The following is an 18326-nucleotide window of genomic DNA, read 5'->3' on the forward strand; positions in this document are numbered from 1 at the left end:
GAGTTAGGATGAGACATTTTGGGGCAAGATATGGAAGGAAACATTCATTTAGATGCATAGGAATTACTAAGGTTTTTATAATCAAGCCTTGAGGAAAATTTGGCTTTGGAAGCAGGAGATTCCCAGTGGCTCTGCCCCAGGAAAGTCTTCTGGAAAGGGCACCTCTGCTTATGCTCAGTACAGGGAGGTTATTAGCAGGGAGGCAAAGTCTGCTCCCCATGACATCTGCTGTCCCTTCTTGGACATTCTATTATCTCCTAGAGAGTTCTTGGCATCCTCTGTGATGTCACCTGTATTGTAGTGACGACCAGTGCCCTAGTTTCTCTCAGTCTGAGTCTGGCAGTCACAAGCTAAGACATGTTTTCCTGTCTTAGGGGGCATTTTGGGAGGGGGAACATCGATTGTGGAGAGACTAGAGTGAAGGGGTCTAGCCTTTCGTCTCAAAGTAATGATGGACAAAGACAGCACTTCTGGGGAATGTGTAGTAAGTTCTGGGCAGTATATTTTGAGCTTCCTGTCAGGGGGGCTGCAGGCTTAAGCTGACCTTTCTAGCAATGGGCCATAACAACTGGAGCATCTGAAAAGGAATTGAATTTTCATGAATATCACAATTCCTTAAAGTCAAGGATTTCAGAACTTTAGTTTCCCCATCCCCACAGGGAGGATATGGTAAGGCCAATGCTAGTATACTGTGAATTTCTGGCCTTTACTTTTAGAGTTCATTGGTTATGTTACACTGATATAATAACACCATCAGGAGTCATGGAGGGTCCACCTTTTCTGAGTTTAGACAGGACAGCAATGTATTTCACTATCATTGCTTCTTTAAATACAGTGGATATCTGACAGTAGGAACAGGGGGAGAATTGTGCTCCAGGCAATAACCTTATGTTCTTAGACCTTCTCTGATTTCTTCTAATTGCAGGGTCATCGTTAGCTTTATATATTAGAGGTTGTGTGTTACAAACATTTTTCTAAAATACCAAAACTATTTGGAACGTGTAGACCAAGATTCAGCCTGTATCCTATTGGCACTTCTGGGGCATTTGGTGTTTCAAATAGGAGAATTGATAAGTCTGTTCACCATATCCTCCCCAGAAATGCATTTTACATCCAAAGTTGTTGGCATAGAGTATCAGGGTAGGACATCTGAGTGTCTCCAATCACTCAAGTTTTGTGGATGGTGAATTTATCATCTGAGTTCTGAAACCACAGGCATGAGGGTCCTGAAACCAATCTGGACCCCGTTCAGCTGATAATAATCCGGGAGAAGCCATCTCCGTGGTCCATGTAAGCATGTGATATCCGGCATAGGGAACACCTGGCTGCTTACATCTCTTGGTCTCTATAGAGTAGTGGGGAACTGAGATCCACTGAGGAGGCCTCATAAGCATATACCAATTGCCTAGCAATGACACTGGGTTCCAGGCTTGTTCTGTGTAGGCCTCACTGTGGTCTATGTACACTCTATGCATTCTCCCCATGCAGGTTCACTTGTGTTCTTCTACCTACAGATGCTGGGAGAGAAACATCATCCCCTGGAACTGCCCTAAGCGAGAAGCAGGCCAAGAAGGAAAAGGAGAGACTGATTAAAGAGCTGCAGCTCATTACCGAGGAGAGAAATGACCTGAGAGATCGCCTGAGGTTTCTGACAGAGAGATCCATGAAAAATAGGTATGAACCGAGCCAAATGTTCTTGTTTCATTCCTGGGTCTGCAAGGTTACCTTCATCTTATCCATTTAGGTTTTGGGTTCTAGAAAGCTGTGCCTCCCTAACCACCCTGTGCTAAACCTCACCTCCCATATAGAGGAGATTCAGAACCACCCCCTTCCTGAGGAGCGAGATGGAAAATGGACTCATCTGCTTCCATTTATTGAAAAGCAGAACTTGTGGTCTGAATGAAGAATTCAGGGATAAAGTCAGGGAGAGTGAGTGTCTAGTGTGCATTTGCAAAGCCCTTGACAGCTGGTGGCTTTGCAAGATTGTAATTGCAGTGAGTTTATGGTGAGTCTCTGTACTTGCTAGGCAGGGGACTGAGTGCTGGAAGATTCAGGCAGCAGCCTGAGGGGCCTGGTCCCAAACAGTTCATCTCAATGCTTGACTAGAAGGTCTCAGGCTCAGGCCTGTTTGTCATTGTCTGTGTGTCTTATACTCTGAGACAGCAATGGTGCATGTATTTCTCCTGGTTCTCACAGTACTCTCTGTTTCCATATTTGTCTTTCTCTTTCTCTGACTCTTTACAATTCTCTATATTGTGGGTGTGTCTCAGTTTGTGAGTCTGTGTGTGCAAACGTCCAAATGCATATGGACAACTTTTATATGTTTATATTTCCCTCCACACTTGGAATCTAGTGGTCTATGTCTTGGGCTGAGTATTTACCTGTAACACTTTCATGGTGATGTGAATGCTTTGTTCTTGGAGCCCCACTGTCAACAGCACAGTTCTTTGCCTATGTGAGCACGTTTGCTTGTATATTTGTATTCATTGTGCAGATTATAATTTTGTGTTGATATATGGTCTTTTATCAAAACAGGATAAAAGAAATCACAGATTTCTGGGTGTGTTGGGGTGGGGGAGCATGGAGAGGTGTGGCGGAGGCTCTTGATAGCTTAACTGGCTTGACTGCAGATTTCTTCTTGACTGAACAAAGGGAGCCAGGGAGCCCTCCATCTGGATGCTGAGATTCTGGTGTCCTGGACTCAGAAAAACACGTTTCTGAAGCTGAAGAAGATCCCAATATGTAGAATTCAGAAGGTGTCCTTCCAGGACTGTGGTAGTACAGAACCCACCCTGAGTTCATATATTCCTAAATTCTGATGTTCATTGTATTCTATCATTTGGGGCCAGGCCACACTTCAGGCCAAATCCATATTATGAAGACCTGGAGAGAATGGAGGAGGCGGTCATGTCAATTCTGCACAACTTAGAGATGGAGAACACTGAGATCCATGAGAACAGCCATAAGCTGAAGAAGGAGATGACCTTCTCTAGGTAAGTCCTGGTCAGAAAAGCTATCACCTGTGGAATGGCCATTTCTGACTTTCATTGTTCTGAATTGGATGGTCTTCAGCTCTGGTTCTATCTCTTGCGCTGTTCACACATCAGTGTGCCAGGGTCATTAGGACTCAGTTTTCAATTCCATAAAAGACTGTTCCTCATCCCAGGATTGTCTAGGCATCTTCAGAAGGCTCTAGATAGAACAGTACTGATTGAAGTCAGCAGGTTATTAGGCTGACCTGGACCTCTGGGGTCATACCAGGTTTTACAACACTCAGTGCGTGGACCACATGGTTAGCATGACCTTCTCTTGGTTCTACTGACCTCCTTTGAGGGTATTGGCCCACTGATAATTGATGTTGCCCCCATGCATTGGGCTTTCATGGATAGATGTAGATCTGTGTTCTTTTTGAGAGATGTGAACAATAATTGGTGCTTGAGCCAAACAAACAATTTATTCTTCCCCGAATTAACTCTTTGTGGTTTGTGCAGGAGCATTATATGTATTGAGATGTATTTTATTAAGTCTTCATGGGTATCTGGGTCCTGGTAGAGTTAGTGGCACTCGGGAGTGGGAATGGGAGAAAGGGGCACCATGATCTTACTATGCAGACTGTATTTCCAGAAACCTGCTCAGCCAGCTCCTGATGGAGAACACATGCAGGAAGAAGTTGGTCCCACTGAAACAGGAGAGCAAGGAGGTACATCTTGATTGTGCACTGAAACAGAAATATTTGGTTGACTTCAACAAGAAAGATAAAGACCAGCAACGTCCAGACCCAGCATCTGGTAGGGACGAGCAGATATGTTAGCTTAACAATATCTTATATCATTTCCCAATTTGATTCATCTTTGCTTTCTCCTATCACCTTTCTATTTACACTCACAACCAGCCAACCACCTCATGTAATGGAATTGTTCATTGCTCTGCCTAAGTACAAGTATTCTGGGAAGGTAAACACTTTTCAGAAACTGAATTATTGTGCAAGCATATTTTGCTGCTCTTTTTGAAGCTGCACTCTAGAAATGGTGACAGATTAATAACACACCTCATTATTGCATATCCATGTGATAGATTGGATCCTATGCAGAGTTTTGAACAAGTTCTTGGTTCTTTGACAAGTGACACTCTCTGGTCATGTGACTTCTTGTGTAGGAAGCACCTTTCTGGGATAAGAACCAAGTGCAAATGTCAAATTAGTTCTTGTCATTGGCTTTAACCTTGGTGACATATGGACATCTCCTTTCTTCCTGCAACCCAATGAGGTCTCTTCCCATTGCCCTGTTCTTGGTTTGCACTGTTATAAGTCTGGGTCCCAGATTGTCAGCCTACATTACTGTGAGGCTTGCTGGAGATTTTTCTCTTCCTGCAGTTAGCAACAATGATATCAGTTAAAAGGTCCATGTCGACTTTCCAATAGAACTGAGGTGGTAGAAGGCAGCATTCTGACAGCTGGCTTGCATTTCCCCACAAAATCAGTGTCTGAAAAACTGCCTTCCTCTCCCAGGTCTCAGAAAGTGCAAGAGAGCTGGAATTGGACACACCCCAGTAAGAGAGCTTCCTGAAGAATAAGTTGCTTTCTCAGGAGTCTCTGATGACAAACATCCTGAATGGTAACAACATTTTTTGGATGAAAATTCTTCCTCAGAGTTAATTTGTCATTTCTTAGAGACCCTAAATTTATATAACAGTAAGCCAGCCTGACTGATTGAGGTCTTACTCACTTTCTTCTTCAGAAATCACCACTTAAGAGACAACTGGGGGGACCGCCTTTCATTATGTGTGCTAGAAGAGAAACAGCAATACATCTGTGCTTCTAAATGTTCGTGAAGAATATGATGTTTAGAAATATTTTTGTTATGATTTTAATTGAAATTTTTTTGTTGTTTCATATTTATATGTTCTTGTTACTATTTTTCACTTTCGAATATTTTTAAATATTTTTATTCATTTTAATCCTGTTTTGTTATAAAATGTATTCCTTATGAATAAATATTGAATTCTATCTCTTGACTCTTAAAACCATCATTCTTACTCAAGGGTTCGGTCCCTCCTGTGGACTTAGAACTGACAGGTGGAGATGGATCTCTGCATGTTCCATGGATCCTGGGCTAATAAGTGAATTCAAAGTCACCAAGGGGTAGTCAGTGTGACAGTGTCTTTTGTGTGGAGAATGTGGCTGTGTCTCTGACACACACTTTATGATGTAATCACTGACACACTTTACCCAATTATTAGGGTCCATGTGGTTCTTCTGAGAGAGCAGCAGATGCTCTACCCTGTGAGTCATCACCACAGCTCCTGCAGGTGGCTTTTGTTATTCCACATGAGGTGCTGTATTAGGTGGACAGGATCACCTCCAATCAAATAGAAAGATCTCAGGAGATGTGTTCACAGGGAACTTACTGAGCCGTGCGTGCTCAATGTGTTAGGTTGTCAGGCATCCCTGCAGAGCTCCGGTGTCCCCACTGCTCATTGAGGGTCAGGATCATCCTCCAGCATCACTTAGTGTCCATATTAGAGCAGATCTTTCACCTGTTATCTATGATGACCATATGTATTATGCACATCTGATAAAATACAGAATAGAAACTAGATTCCTTTAGTCCAGATTGGCATAATGAGTTTTTTTATTGTTAGCAAGAAAATTATTTTAATCTCAGCAGTTTAGGGAGGAACCTCAAAGCATCCATAGTGAATGTAGCCTGCAGCTGTGAACACAGGTTTCTTTAGGAGAGCAGGCCTGTGCAGGCCCAACCTAGGTGGGACAGTTCAAGCTACCCTTTTTCCATGGCCAATCTGGGATCGTATTGAGAATGTATTTTTTCCAGGTGACTGATTTCCAATTTATGGAATTGAACTAACTTACGGAGAGTGGAGGTGACTCAGAGAGTTAAAGTACAGAAGGAATAATCCAGAATGTCCACAAAAGCTTGCTGTCACCCCAGGACTTTTCAAAGCTCAGCAGCTAGAGAAGCAATGTAGTATTTGGTTATTCTCATGCTTAGGTCTAGTCATTCATTATAAGCTGAACATGACACAAAAAGAGTCATCTGTGTCACAATAGAAACTAGTTGTAACTAGATTTACCCCCACACTATCACATCACCACCGTATTTGAGGTTCTCAGTTACTATCTAAGACCCTGGAAGAGGCCTGTGTCTTGCTACACAAACTCATAATTTATGTGTTCATGACACTGTGTGCTTTGTTCTGTTGATGCTACCATTGGCACACAATACCTTGGATACTTTGTGCTGACATCTGTGACATGAGACAATAGTTCATGTCATCCTAACCTGAATAAACTGTCCTTAGAGTACAGTGTGGTAGGAGGGGCCTTCTTTTCCTATGAGATAGCAAAACATTTCCAGTCTTCAGTCAAGTCTGTCAGCCATTGTCCAGTGCCTGTCTTGAGATGTCCACCTTTTCAGCTGAGAGTCTTCATCCAGGCTGCTCTGTAATTCTGTAGAAGATTAATAGGTTCCAGCCCTAGGATTTAATTCATTGGGACTGTACTTGCCGAACATGCTCAAAGCCCTGTGTTCCACCCTAGACCTCTGTGCTTTAGAGAAAGAAAATAAAGAACCACATTGCACTTGAAGTTTCTCCTCCAACAAAAGGAGAGCCTGCATAGGGCCTTTAAGTAACTCTAAGCCCCAGCTTCCCCACAGCTCCCTCCATCAATTCCATTATTGGTGTGTTTTCATTACTGCTCACTTTCTTCTTTGTGTGCAAAGAATGTGCACCATGTCAGAAAAGTGTGTGTGTGTGTGTGTGTTTGTGTGTGTGTGTGTGTGTGTGTGTAGTCCCTAATGAAAACTGTCAAGTTACATGCAGACATATGCTAATACTGTCCCATGGCACCTTGCAGGGAACACTGAAATGGTGGGCTGCTTTAATACAGCCTAAAACGTGCTGTGCATTGTTTTCAGTAAGGTTTTGACGTCATCACAACTATAGAGAGCAGAAAAAGCTTCAGTAGTTATATGTTGCTCTTACCAAGATGAGGCCAAACCTGATCCCATAGAATGTCAGGTAGGATTTGATGGCAGGAAATTAATTCAGGACTCAAATCAAATTAGTCAGTTACAAACAAAGTGAAAAATACAAAGAGTGAAGGGAAGCAAGGTCTGTGGTTTGAGTCTTTTTGGTTTTTTTTGTTTGTTTGTTTGTTGTTTGTTTCTTTTTTTGTATTTTTGTTGAGAAGATCCACCACATAGGCAACTCCTCCACAAACAAACTGCATACCATAGACAATACTTAAGTTGACTCAATTAGAAATGGAAAGAGGGATCTAACAATAGACAATGAACAAATTCAACAATCATTAGGTCTTATCTCAGAGGCCTTTACTCAAGAAAACTGAAAATCTATTTGATATTGGTATTTTCTAGACAGATAACAATTACCAACATAAACACAGATCTGGGAAGGTACATGGATAATTCTCAGAAGATAATAGATACAGTCAGTATAGCTTGCCCCTCCAAAAATTAAAAAGCGAAATCTCAGGCCATATGTCTTTAATGCAGAATCCTATCAGACTTTTAATGAAGACCTAATAACAATAGTGCTTCAATTATTCCACTATATTGAAAGAGAAGGAACATTGTCAAACTCCTTCTCTGATGTCATAATCAACCTGGTGTCTAAACCACACAAGGAGCTACCTACAGAGAGTGTAAGCCAACCAGGGGGCCAAGGTGGAGTACTCATGGTGGGAGGGACTAGCAGAGGTGCTATGGCCTTGGTGTGCACAGGCTTAGGGCTGGGGCAGGGTGCATGGTGAGTGTCTGTGGCCACTTGAGCTGGGTCCCAGTGGGTGCCCAGGGAGGTCACAGGCCAGTTGTGCATCTTCTACCTGTCTGCGGGGCTTCTGGCCCAGCCAAGCACAGCCTTCATCCTGGACATCCACAAGGACAATGACATCAGGAAATGGGGGGATCCCCTGAGACTCTCTGGCTTCTTTGGCCCTGCACTGCAGTTGCAGTCAGAGGAAAAGCAGCTGTGAGTTCCCCAACTCTTCCCAACCTCTCAGGTCTCCATGCTTTCCCACTCCAGAGAGGAGGAGCGCATGGCGAGCTCTGCTGCTGCCTGTTCCATGCACCCAAAGCCTAACTTTTGTCTGGAGGTCACTGCTTGCCCCTGACCCTGCCCCTGACCATGAACTTGCCCCTCCCCCTACCCCTGACCCTGCCTCTGCCCTAGGCACCTAGGGGAAGTGAGGAGAGCCTAAGGGACAGACCCCAGGCCAGGACCCCCAGAGGCTTGTGTCTCCCTTTTCCTAGAAGTGTTATCCTCAATTCTCCACACTGAGTTTCCTTTGGAAGGAACTGGCAGTTGGAGGGCTTTGCTGAGCCAGGGGTAGTGGTGGGACTTATGATTGAGGGAAGTCTTTCAGGGAGATGGAGGCCTTTCTCAAACTCTCTGAAATCAGGTACCCTCCCTGGTTTGAGAGCCCTGGGAAAGTTGGGAAGCTACTTTTCCCTGTCTTGTGTGACTTTCCCTGCAGGGTGGGCTCTCCTGCAGGAGACACTTTCACAGGCTTCTTTAAAATCACCTTTTCCTCAGATCCAGATCAGCTGTGAAAACAGGCTTCTCCTTGTCAGGGTGAGAGCTCCCCCTCCCAGCTCAGAGCTACAACTCCATAGGATCCTCCAGTCACAATGCTGGGTGGGTCCCATGGAGGAGTTAGAGCAAAGTGCCCCTTCTGAGAGTTGACTTCTGAGAAGAACAGACCTGAGAGAACAGAGTGCATCCCAGGGGAGAAAAGAGGCCTGAATGATTTTAAATTGGAGAAAAACCCCATATCGACCATCTAACAACTTTAGGGTGTTTGCATGTGTGGACTTCAGAACCTTAAAGTCAGATTTTCTGATAACAGCTGCTAGGTGAAGCTGAAGTCTGCAGTGGGTGGGATTGTCCCAGGCAGGGAGGAGATCTGACTCTGCAGGCCTGGCCAGCTTTTTCATTCTCCTGAAACTAACTGTTGGTCAGCTGTAAATCTGAAGTGAGAGTGGTTTTTGTCAACTCAAATGGATGACATTTCAAGTCTCACACATTATGTGAGAGAGACACATTTACCCACGGGTGATTTGAACTTACTTCTATAGAAGTGACTTGGAGCCAAAGAGGGAAAACATTCTTGCCTTTAGCATTCTGTCTGTATTAGAGACTACAGGGACTGGCTTCCTGGACAGACATGGCCAAGCAGACACACCGTGTAATGGGGGGAAACTGAGGTAAGAAATGTCCTGGGGACAGTGATTTCAGATTGTGCCTTTACCCAGGAATCTCTGTTGCCATTAAGGCAAGCGGCCTTGGGCCTCCTAACTTGTCACTATGTCAGGGTATCTCTGCTCTTACACCTGTGTCAGGATCTTCTTAGATGAAGCCTCACTTTAAAAAAAAATGTATATAATGCAATGTTTCTCAAACTATGGGCCACGACCACTCACAAGGAATGTATATCAGATACCTTGCATATTATGACTTATAAGAGTAGCAATATTAGTTATGAAGTAGTACTGAAATAATTTTATGGTGGGAGTCATCACAGCATGAAGCGCTGTATTACAGGTGTGCAGCACTAGGAGTGTTGAGAACCACTGCCATAGAAGCTGACAGATGGGAGCAGACCAGAAAATATACCTCCATTCACATAACAATTAAAACCCTAAATGCACAGATCAAAGAAAGAATATTAAAAGGGGTAAGGTATAAATATCCAGTAACAAATTAATTCAGACCTATCTGAATTACACCAGACTTCTCTTTTTTTTTTTTTTTTATTAACTTGAGTATTTCTTATATATATTTCGAGTGTTTCCGGGCAAACATCCCCATCCCCCCTCCCCTTCTTTATGGGTGCTCCCCTCCCCATCCTCCCCCCTTGCCGCCCTCCCCCCAACAATCTAGTTCACTGGGGGTTCAGTCTTAGCAGGACCCAGGGCTTCCACTTCCACTGGTGCTCTTACTAGGATATTCATTGCTACCTATGAGGTCAGAGTCCAGGGTCAGTCCATGTATAGTCTTTAGGTAGTCGCTTAGTCCCTGGAAGCTCTGGTTGCTTGGCATTGTTGTTCATATGGGGTCTCGAGCCCCTTCACGCTCTTCCAGTTCTTTCTCTGATTCCTTCAACGGGGGTCCTATTCTCAGTTCAGTGGTTTGCTACTGGCATACGCCTCTGTATTTGCTGTATTCTGGCTGTGTCTCTCAGGAGAGATATACATCCGGCTCCTGTCAGCATGCACTTCTTTGCTTCATCCATCTTGTCTACTTGGATGGCTGTATATGTATGGGCCACATGTGGGGCAGGCTCTGAATGGGTGTTCCTTCTGTCTCTGTTTTAATCTTTGCCTCTCTATTCCCTGCCAAGGGTATTCTTGTTCCCCTTTTAAAGAAGGAGTGAAGCATTCACATTTTGATCATCCGTCTTGAGTTTCATTTGTTCTAGGGATCTAGGATAATTCAAGCATTTGGGCTAATAGCCACTTATCAATGAGTGCATACCATGTGTGTTTTTCTGTGATTGGGTTACCTCACTCAGGATGATATTTTCCAGTTCCAACAATTTGCCTATGAATTTAATACAGTCATTGTTTTTGATAGCTGAGTAATATTCCATTGTGTAGATGTACCACATTTTCTGTATCCATTCCTCTGTTGAAGAGCATCTGGGTTCTTTCCAGCTTCTGGCTATTATAAATAAGGCTGCTATGAACATAGTGGAGCACGTGTCTTTTTTATATGTTGGGGCATCTTTTGGGTATATTCCCAAGACAGGTATATCTGGATCCTCAGGTATTTCAATGGCCAATTTTCTGAGGAACCTCCAGACTGTTTTCCAGAATGGTTTTACCAGTCTGCAATCCCACCAACAATGGAGGAGTGTTCCTCTTTCTCCGAATCCTTGCCAGCATCTGCTGTCACCTGAGTTTTTGATCTTAGCCATACTCACTGGTGTGAGGTGAAATCTCAGGGTTGTTTTGATTTGCATTTCCCTTATGACTAAAGATGTTGAACATTTCTTTAGGTGTTTCTCAGCCATTCAGCATTCCTCAACTGTGAATTGTTTGTTTAGCTCTGAACCCCATTTTTTAATAGGGTTATTTGTTTCCCTGCGGTCTAACTTCTTGAGTTCTTTGTATATTTTGGATAGAAGGCCTCTATCTGTGTGGGATTGGTAAAGATCTTTTCCCAATCTGTTGGTTGCCGTTTTCTCCTAACCACAGTGTCCTTTGCCTTACAGAAGCTTTGCAGTTTTATGAGATCCCATTTGTCGATTATTGATCTTAGAGCATAAGCCATTGGTGTTTTGTTCAGGAAATTTTTTCCAGTGCCCATGTGTTCCAGATGCTTCCCTAGTTTTTTTTCTATTAGTTTGAGTGTATTTGGTTTGATGTGGAGGTCCTTGATCCACTTGGACTTAAGCTTTGTTCAGGGTGATAAGCATGGATCGATCTGCATTCTTCTACATGTTGACCTCCAGTTGAACCACCACCATTTGCTAAAAAAGCTATCTTTTTTCCATTTGATGGTTTTGGCTCCTTTGTCAAAAATCAAGTGCCCATAGGTGTGTGGGTTCATTTCTGGGTCTTCAATTCTATTCCATTGGTCTATCTGTCTGTCTCTGTACCAATACCATGCAGCTTTTATCACTATTGCTCTGTAATACTGCTTGAGTTCAGGGATAGTGATTCCCCCTGAAGTCCTTTTATTGTTGAGGATAGTTTTAGCTATCCTGGGTTTTTTGTTATTCCAGATGAATTTGCAAATTGTTCTGTCTAACTCTTTGAAGAATTGGATTGGTATTTTTGATGGGGATTGCATTGAATCTGTAGATCGCTTTTGGTAAAATGGCCATTTTTACTATATTAATCCTGCCAATCCATGAGCATGGGAGATCTTTCCATCTTCTGAGGATTTCTTCAATTTCTTTCTTCAGAGTCTTAAAGTTCTTATTGTACAAATCTTTTACTTGCTTGGTTAAAGTCACACCGAGGTACTTTATATTATTTGGGTCTATTATGAAGGGTGTCGTTTCCCTAATTTCTTTCTCGGCTTGTTTCTCTTTTGTGTAGAGGAAGGCTACTGATTTATTTGAGTTAATTTTATACCCAGCCACTTTGCTGAAGTTGTTTATCAGCTTTAGTAGTTCTCTGGTGGAACTTTTGGGATCACATAAATATACTATCATATCATCTGCAAATAGTGATATTTTGACTTCTTCTTTTCCGATCTGTATCCCCTTGACCTCCTTTTGTTGCCTGATTGCTCTGGCTAGAACTTCAAGAACTATATTGAATAAGTAGGGAGAGAGTGGGCAGCCTTGTCTAGTCCCTGATTTTAGTGGGATTGCTTCAAGTTTCTCTCCATTTAGTTTAATGTTAGCAACTGGTTTGCTGTATATGGCTTTTACTATGTTTAGGTATGGGCCTTGAATTCCTATTCTTTCCAGGACTTTTATCATGAAGGGGTGTTGAATTTTGTCAAATGCTTTCTCAGCATCTAATGAAATGATCATGTGGTTTTGTTCTTTCAGTTTGTTTATATAATGGATCACGTTGATGGTTTTCCGTATATTAAACCATCCCTGCATGCCTGGGATGAAGCCTACTTGATCATGGTGGATGATTGTTTTGATGTGCTCTTGGATTCGGTTTGCCAGAATTTTATTGAGTATTTTTGCGTCGATATTCATAAGGGAAATTGGTCTGAAGTTCTCTTTCTTTGTTGGGTCTTTGTGTGGTTTAGGTATAAGAGTAATTGTGGCTTCGTAGAAAGAATTCGGTAGGGCTCCATCTGTTTCAATTTTGTGGAATAGTTTGGATAATATTGGTATGAGTTCTTCTATGAAGGTTTGATAGAATTCTGCACTAAACCTGTCTGGACCTGGGCTCTTTTTGGTTGGGAGACCTTTAATGACTGCTTCTATTTCCTTAGGAGTTATGGGGTTGTTTAACTGGCTTATCTGTTCCTGATTTAACTTCGATACCTGGTATCTGTCTAGGAAATTGTCCATTTCCTGAAGATTTTCAAATTTTGTTGAATATAGGTTTTTATAGTAAGATCTGATGATTTTTTGAATTTCCTCTGAATCTGTAGTTATGTCTCCCTTTTCATTTCTGATTTTGTTAATTTGGACGCACTCTCTGTGTCCTCTCGTTAGTCTGGCTAAGGGTTTATCTATCTTGTTGATTTTCTCAAAGAACCAACTTTTGGTTCTGTTGATTCTTTCTATGGTCCTTTTTGTTTCTACTTGGTTGATTTCAGCTCTGAGTTTGATTATTTCCTGCCTTCTACTCCTCCTGGGTATATTTGCTTCTTTTTGTTCTAGAGCTTTTCGGTGTGCTGTCAAGCTGCTGACATATGCTCTTTCCTGTTTCTTTCTGCAGGCACTCAGCGCTATGAGTTTTCCTCTTAGCACAGCTTTCATTGTGTCCCATAAGTTTGGGTATGTTGTATCTTCATTTTCATTAAATTCTAAAAAGTTTTTAATTTCTTTCTTTATTTCTTCCTTGACCAGGTTATCATTGAGTAGAGCATTGTTCAATTTCCACGTATATGTGGGCATTCTTCCCTTATTTTTATTGAAGACCAGTTTTAGGCCGTGGTGGTCCGATAGCACGCATGGGATTATTTCTATCTTTCTGTACCTGTTGAGGCCCGTTTTTTGACCAATTATATTGTCAATTTTGGAGAAAGTACCATGAGGAGCTGAGAAGAAGGTATATCCTTGCTTTAGGATAGAATGTTCTATAAATATCCGTTAAGTCCATTTGGCTCATGACTTCTCTTAGTCTGTCGACATCACTGTTTAATTTCTGTTTCCATGATCTGTCCATTGATGAGAGTGGGGTGTTGAGATCTCCCACTATTATTGTGTGAGGTGCAATGTGTGTTTTGAGCTTTAGTAAGGTTTCTTTTACGTATGTAGGTGCCCTTGTATTTGGGGCATAGATATTTAGGATTGAGAGTTCATCTTGGTGGATTTTTCCTTTGATGAATATGAAGTGTCCTTCCTTATCTTTTTTGATGAATTTTAGTTGAAAATTGATTTTATTTGATATTAGAATGGCTACTCCAGCTTGCTTCTTCTGACTATTTGCTTGGAAAGTTGTTTTCCAGCCTTTCACTCTGAGGTAGTGTCTGTCTTTGTCTCTGAGGTGTGTTTCCTGTAGGCAGAAGAATGAAGGGTCCTCGTTGCGTATCCAGTTTGTTAATCTATGTCTCCTTATTGGGGAGTTGAGGCCATTGATGTTGAGAGATATTCAGGAATAGTGATTATGCTTCCTGTTATATTCATATTTGGATGTGCGGTTATGTTTGTGTGCTTTTCTTCTCTTTGTTTTGTTGCCAAGACGATTAGTTTCTTGCTTCTTCTAGGGTATAGCTTGCCTCCTTATGTTGGGCTTTACCATTTATTATCCTTTGTAGTGCTGGATTTGTAGAAAGATATTGCGTAAATTTGGTTTTGTCATGGAATATCTTGGTTTCTCCATCTATGTTAATTGGGAGTTTTGCAGGATATAGTAACCTGGGCTGGCATTTGTGTTCTCTTAGGGTCTGTATGACATCTGTCCAGGATCTTCTGGCTTTCATAGTTTCTGGCGAAAAGTCTGGTGTAATTCTGATAGGTCTGTTTTTATATGTTACTTGACCTTTTTCCCTTACTGCTTTTAATATTCTTTATTTTGTGCGTTTGGTGTTTTGACTATTACGTGACGGGAGGTGTTTCTTTTCTGGTCCAATCTATTTGGAGTTCTGTAGGCTTCTTGAATGCCTATGGGTATCTCGTTTTTTAGGTTAGGGAAGTTTTCTTCTATGATTTTGTTGAAGATATTTACTGGTCCTTTGAGCTGGGAGTCTTCACTCTCTTCTATACCTATTATCCTTAGGTTTGATCTTCTCATTGAGTCCTGGATTTCCTGTATGTTTTGGACCAGTAGCTTTTTCCACTTTACATTATCTTTGACAGTTGAGTCGATGATTTCTATGGAATCTTCTGCTCCTGAGATTCTCTCTTCCATCTCTTGTATTCTGTTGGTGAAGCTCGTATCTACAGCTCCTTGTCTCTTTTTTTGGTTTTCTATATCCAGGGTTGTTTCCATGTGTTCTTTCTTGATCGCTTCTATTTCCATTTTTAATTCCTTCAACTGTTTGATTGTGTTTTCCTGGAATTCTTTCAGGGATTTTTGTGACTCCTCTCTATGGGTTTCTACTTGTTTATTTATGATTTCCTGGAATTCTTTCAGAGATTTTTGCGATTCCTCTCTGTAGGCTTCTACTTATTCTCTAAGGGAGTTCTTCACGTCTTTCTTGAAGTCCTCCAGCATCATGATCAAATATGATTTTGAAACTAGATCTTGCTTTTCTGGTGTGTTTGGATATTCCGTGTTTGCTTTGGTGGGAGAATTGGGCTCCGATGATGCCATGTAGTCTTGGTTTCTGTTGCTTGGGTTCCTGCGCTTGCCTCTCGCCATCAGATTATCTCTAGTGTTACTTTGTTCTGCTATTTCTGACAGTGGCTAGACTGTCCTATAAGCCTGTGTGTCAGGAGTGCTGTAGACCTGTTTTCCTGTTTTCTTTCAGCCAGTTATGGGGACAGAGTGTTCTGCTTTCGGGTGTGTAGTTTTTCCTATCTACAGGTCTTCAGCTGTTCCTGTGGGCCTGTGTCTTGAGTTCACCAGGCAGGTCAGTTGCAGCAGAAAAGTTGGTCTTACCTGTGATCCCGAGGCTCAAGTTCGCTCATGTGGTGCTCCCTACGAGCTCTCTGCGGCAGCAGCAACCAGGAAGATCTGCGCCGTCTTTTCCAGGAGCCTCTGTGCACCAGGGTTCCAGATGGCGTTTGGTGTTTTCCTCTGGCGTCAGAGATGTGTGCAGAGTGCAGTCTCTTCTGGTTTCCCAGGCGTGTCTGCTTCTCTGTTGGTTTATCTCTCCCTCCCACGGGATTTGGGTGCAGAGAACTGTTTATCTGGTCTGTCCCTTCAGGGTCTCTACACCAGACTTGTCAATAGAGACTCCAAAAGCCAGGAAATCCTAGACAGATGTAATGCAGACCCAGGATCCTATACCCAGCATAATTCTCAATCATCATGATGGAGAAACCAAGATATTTCATGAGAAATCCAAATTTAAACAATATTTTTCTCTAAGACAGCATAATAGATGATAATAGGAGGAAAACTCAAAGATAATGAGCTAAACTATACCCCCAAAAAGTAAGAAATTATTCACTTCGCAATAATTTCAAAAAGAAAAAAAGACAAGCACACAAACATAATTTCACCCACAATCAGAAAAAGAAACGAAAGCAGCAATCATTGGTCTTTAATATTTAACTAGTCCGTCTGTCACCAATTCCCCAGCTCCTAGGGACCACTTTTGCCAGCAAAGTATATACAAGAATGGGTCTATGGTTCTAGGTCCCTGTGTAGAAGAGGATTGATTGACTTACCTCGCTTTAATGTGCTGGTAGGCCCTTGGCTCTTGTGAAACCTGTTGCCCACCAAATTGGGATCCTAGAGGTGTGAGGTGGAAATGGATATGTGTGGTTGGGGGAGCACTGTCATATAGGCAAAGCCGAACAGAAATGGGAAGTAAGGCTTGATGAGGGGATACTTGAAAGGGGGCCACAGTTGAAATATAAGTAAATAAAATAGCAAATTAATAAAATAGCCAAAAATAAAATAAATAGTAAAAAGGTAAAAGAAAAATTAAAACAAAACAAAACAAAAGAATTCCCTGTAGTGTATTGGCCTAATTCTGCTTCTATTTTAATTCTAATTTGGAGAACTCAAGACTGGCTAACCCCAATAAAACTGACCCTGTTCCCAGATAATTGTGATTATAAAGAAGCCAACAGTCAACAGCTGCACAGCAGAGAGATGGGGAAGCTGAGCTTTGAGGGCTTTGCTAGAGAGGATCATGAGGAGGGAAGAAGGAAGAAGAAGCAGCCAGAGAATAAAGGAAGAACATGTGTGATGGAGAGAAGAGAGGAAGAGGACAGCAGCCATGGTTAAGGGAGAGGAGTGCCTGGTCCTGAGGGCTGTCCAAGTGGAACAAAGAGCAGCCAAGATACAACACAGTCAGTAAGAGTTGAGCATTATTGTTTGGAAAGTAGATCTGATACCATGGAGGGCAGGCAGCTGCCCAGCTACTGTGCTGACTAATCCACACTAAAAATAAATTTAACAAAATATGTATAACCAGTAAGACAGCTCTGTAGAGGATCCTAAAAGGAATACTTTAGTTTGAGGGAAGGATAAAATACCAGAGAACACAGGGGATAAATTTACAAAACTAGGACAGTTAATCAAAGAAGACTGTGAAAACCACAAAAATTTACATAATGACAAAATTTAATACATAGCTTTATAATAATAATTACATACCACTAAACAATATCTAGGATGATGGGGCATGAATTCTGCCATGGAATGAACTCAGAAACTTGGGGTTGGGAGAAAGATGCATGGCTAAATAATCCACCAGGTTCACATTGTGTCAGCTTGATTTAATTTAAGGACAAAGAAGTGGAGCATCTCTGATGGCTTTATTCTAACCCCTTGAAAGGATCCCTGGGATTGGGCTCAGTACATCACACTTCTTGCTAGGTCAGCGAAACTCAAGGAAGCTTGAGATTGTCATAGCACAGTATTAGGCTAGATATACTGAGTAGATGATACTAAGATATTCAGATGGTGATACCTGTTTGTGTGCATTTTTAATGTGGACCTAAGGAAAGAGAGATCAAGGTCCTCAGAATAGAAAGATCATTTTCAGTTCTTTTCTACCATTCCAGACTGAAAGACTGGTAGGAAGAGAATGGTAAATAATAAAGAATTCGTAGATGATGCTTTGAATGAAGTGTGGGTTTCTGTGCTGGTTTTAGACAGGGTCTCAAGTATCACATGTTGCCCTCTCCCTGGCTGACCAGGTTCACTTTGAGCTCAGATAAACCTGCTTCCACTTTCCACTAGATAGACTTACAAGAGTGACCTCCAAGGACTGTGAGGACAGCATTAGCCTTTGACAGTTGAGGTGTGTAACCCACAACTATAGTTTTAGCCACGTTTTCCCATGTCTACCAGCTATTTCAGATTGTTGCTGTTCTATGCCTGACAATCAGGGACACAGATAAATAAACTGATAGAGAGCAAGGACATGGTGATGACATCCTTGCCTCTTCTGTATGTTCTGGATGAGGTTTGTTAAAATTCCAATATTGCAAAAAGCTTTATATAGGGGCAATCCCATTAAGGGTCACTATGCACTGTCCTATCTAAAATGTCTAATCAGAACTGAACACCAGACAATAC

At 42.0% G+C, this 18326-nt stretch overlaps 1 protein-coding gene across 2 annotated transcripts; it reads left to right on the forward strand.

The window, feature by feature from the left end:
• The first annotated feature begins 296 nt into the window (after positions 1 to 296).
• On the forward strand, positions 297 to 5009 carry LOC134483545 (uncharacterized). 2 transcript variants are annotated; one of them, XM_087596349.1, is made up of 6 exons: positions 310 to 484; positions 1515 to 1674; positions 2850 to 2993; positions 3625 to 3788; positions 4508 to 4613; positions 4737 to 5009. In XM_087596349.1, the coding sequence occupies exons 1-5, from the start codon at positions 358 to 360 to the stop codon at positions 4570 to 4572; spliced, it is 660 nt and encodes a 219-aa protein (XP_087452475.1). In that variant the 5' UTR covers positions 310 to 357; the 3' UTR covers positions 4573 to 4613; positions 4737 to 5009. The 2 variants fall into 2 exon arrangements, with proteins under 2 accessions (XP_087452476.1, XP_087452475.1); XM_087596350.1 differs by lacking the exon at positions 2850 to 2993 and having other exon boundaries at positions 297 to 484.
• The last annotated feature ends 13317 nt before the right edge of the window (positions 5010 to 18326 follow it).

This window comes from Rattus norvegicus, chromosome 19 (genome assembly GCF_021556685.1).
Source record: "Rattus norvegicus strain SHRSP/BbbUtx chromosome 19, alternate assembly SHRSP_T2T, whole genome shotgun sequence".
Taxonomy (NCBI): domain Eukaryota; kingdom Metazoa; phylum Chordata; class Mammalia; order Rodentia; family Muridae; genus Rattus; species Rattus norvegicus.

Coding starts and splice junctions, on each gene's coding strand:
- LOC134483545 (XM_087596349.1), top strand. CDS start 358: ATGTTTTCCTGTCTTAGGGGGCATTTTGGGAGGGGGAACATCGATTGT. Junction 485..1,514: donor GCACTTCTGGGGAATGTGTA/GTAAGTTCTGGG, acceptor TTCTACCTACAG/ATGCTGGGAGAGAAACATCA. Junction 2,994..3,624: donor AAGGAGATGACCTTCTCTAG/GTAAGTCCTGGT, acceptor CTGTATTTCCAG/AAACCTGCTCAGCCAGCTCC.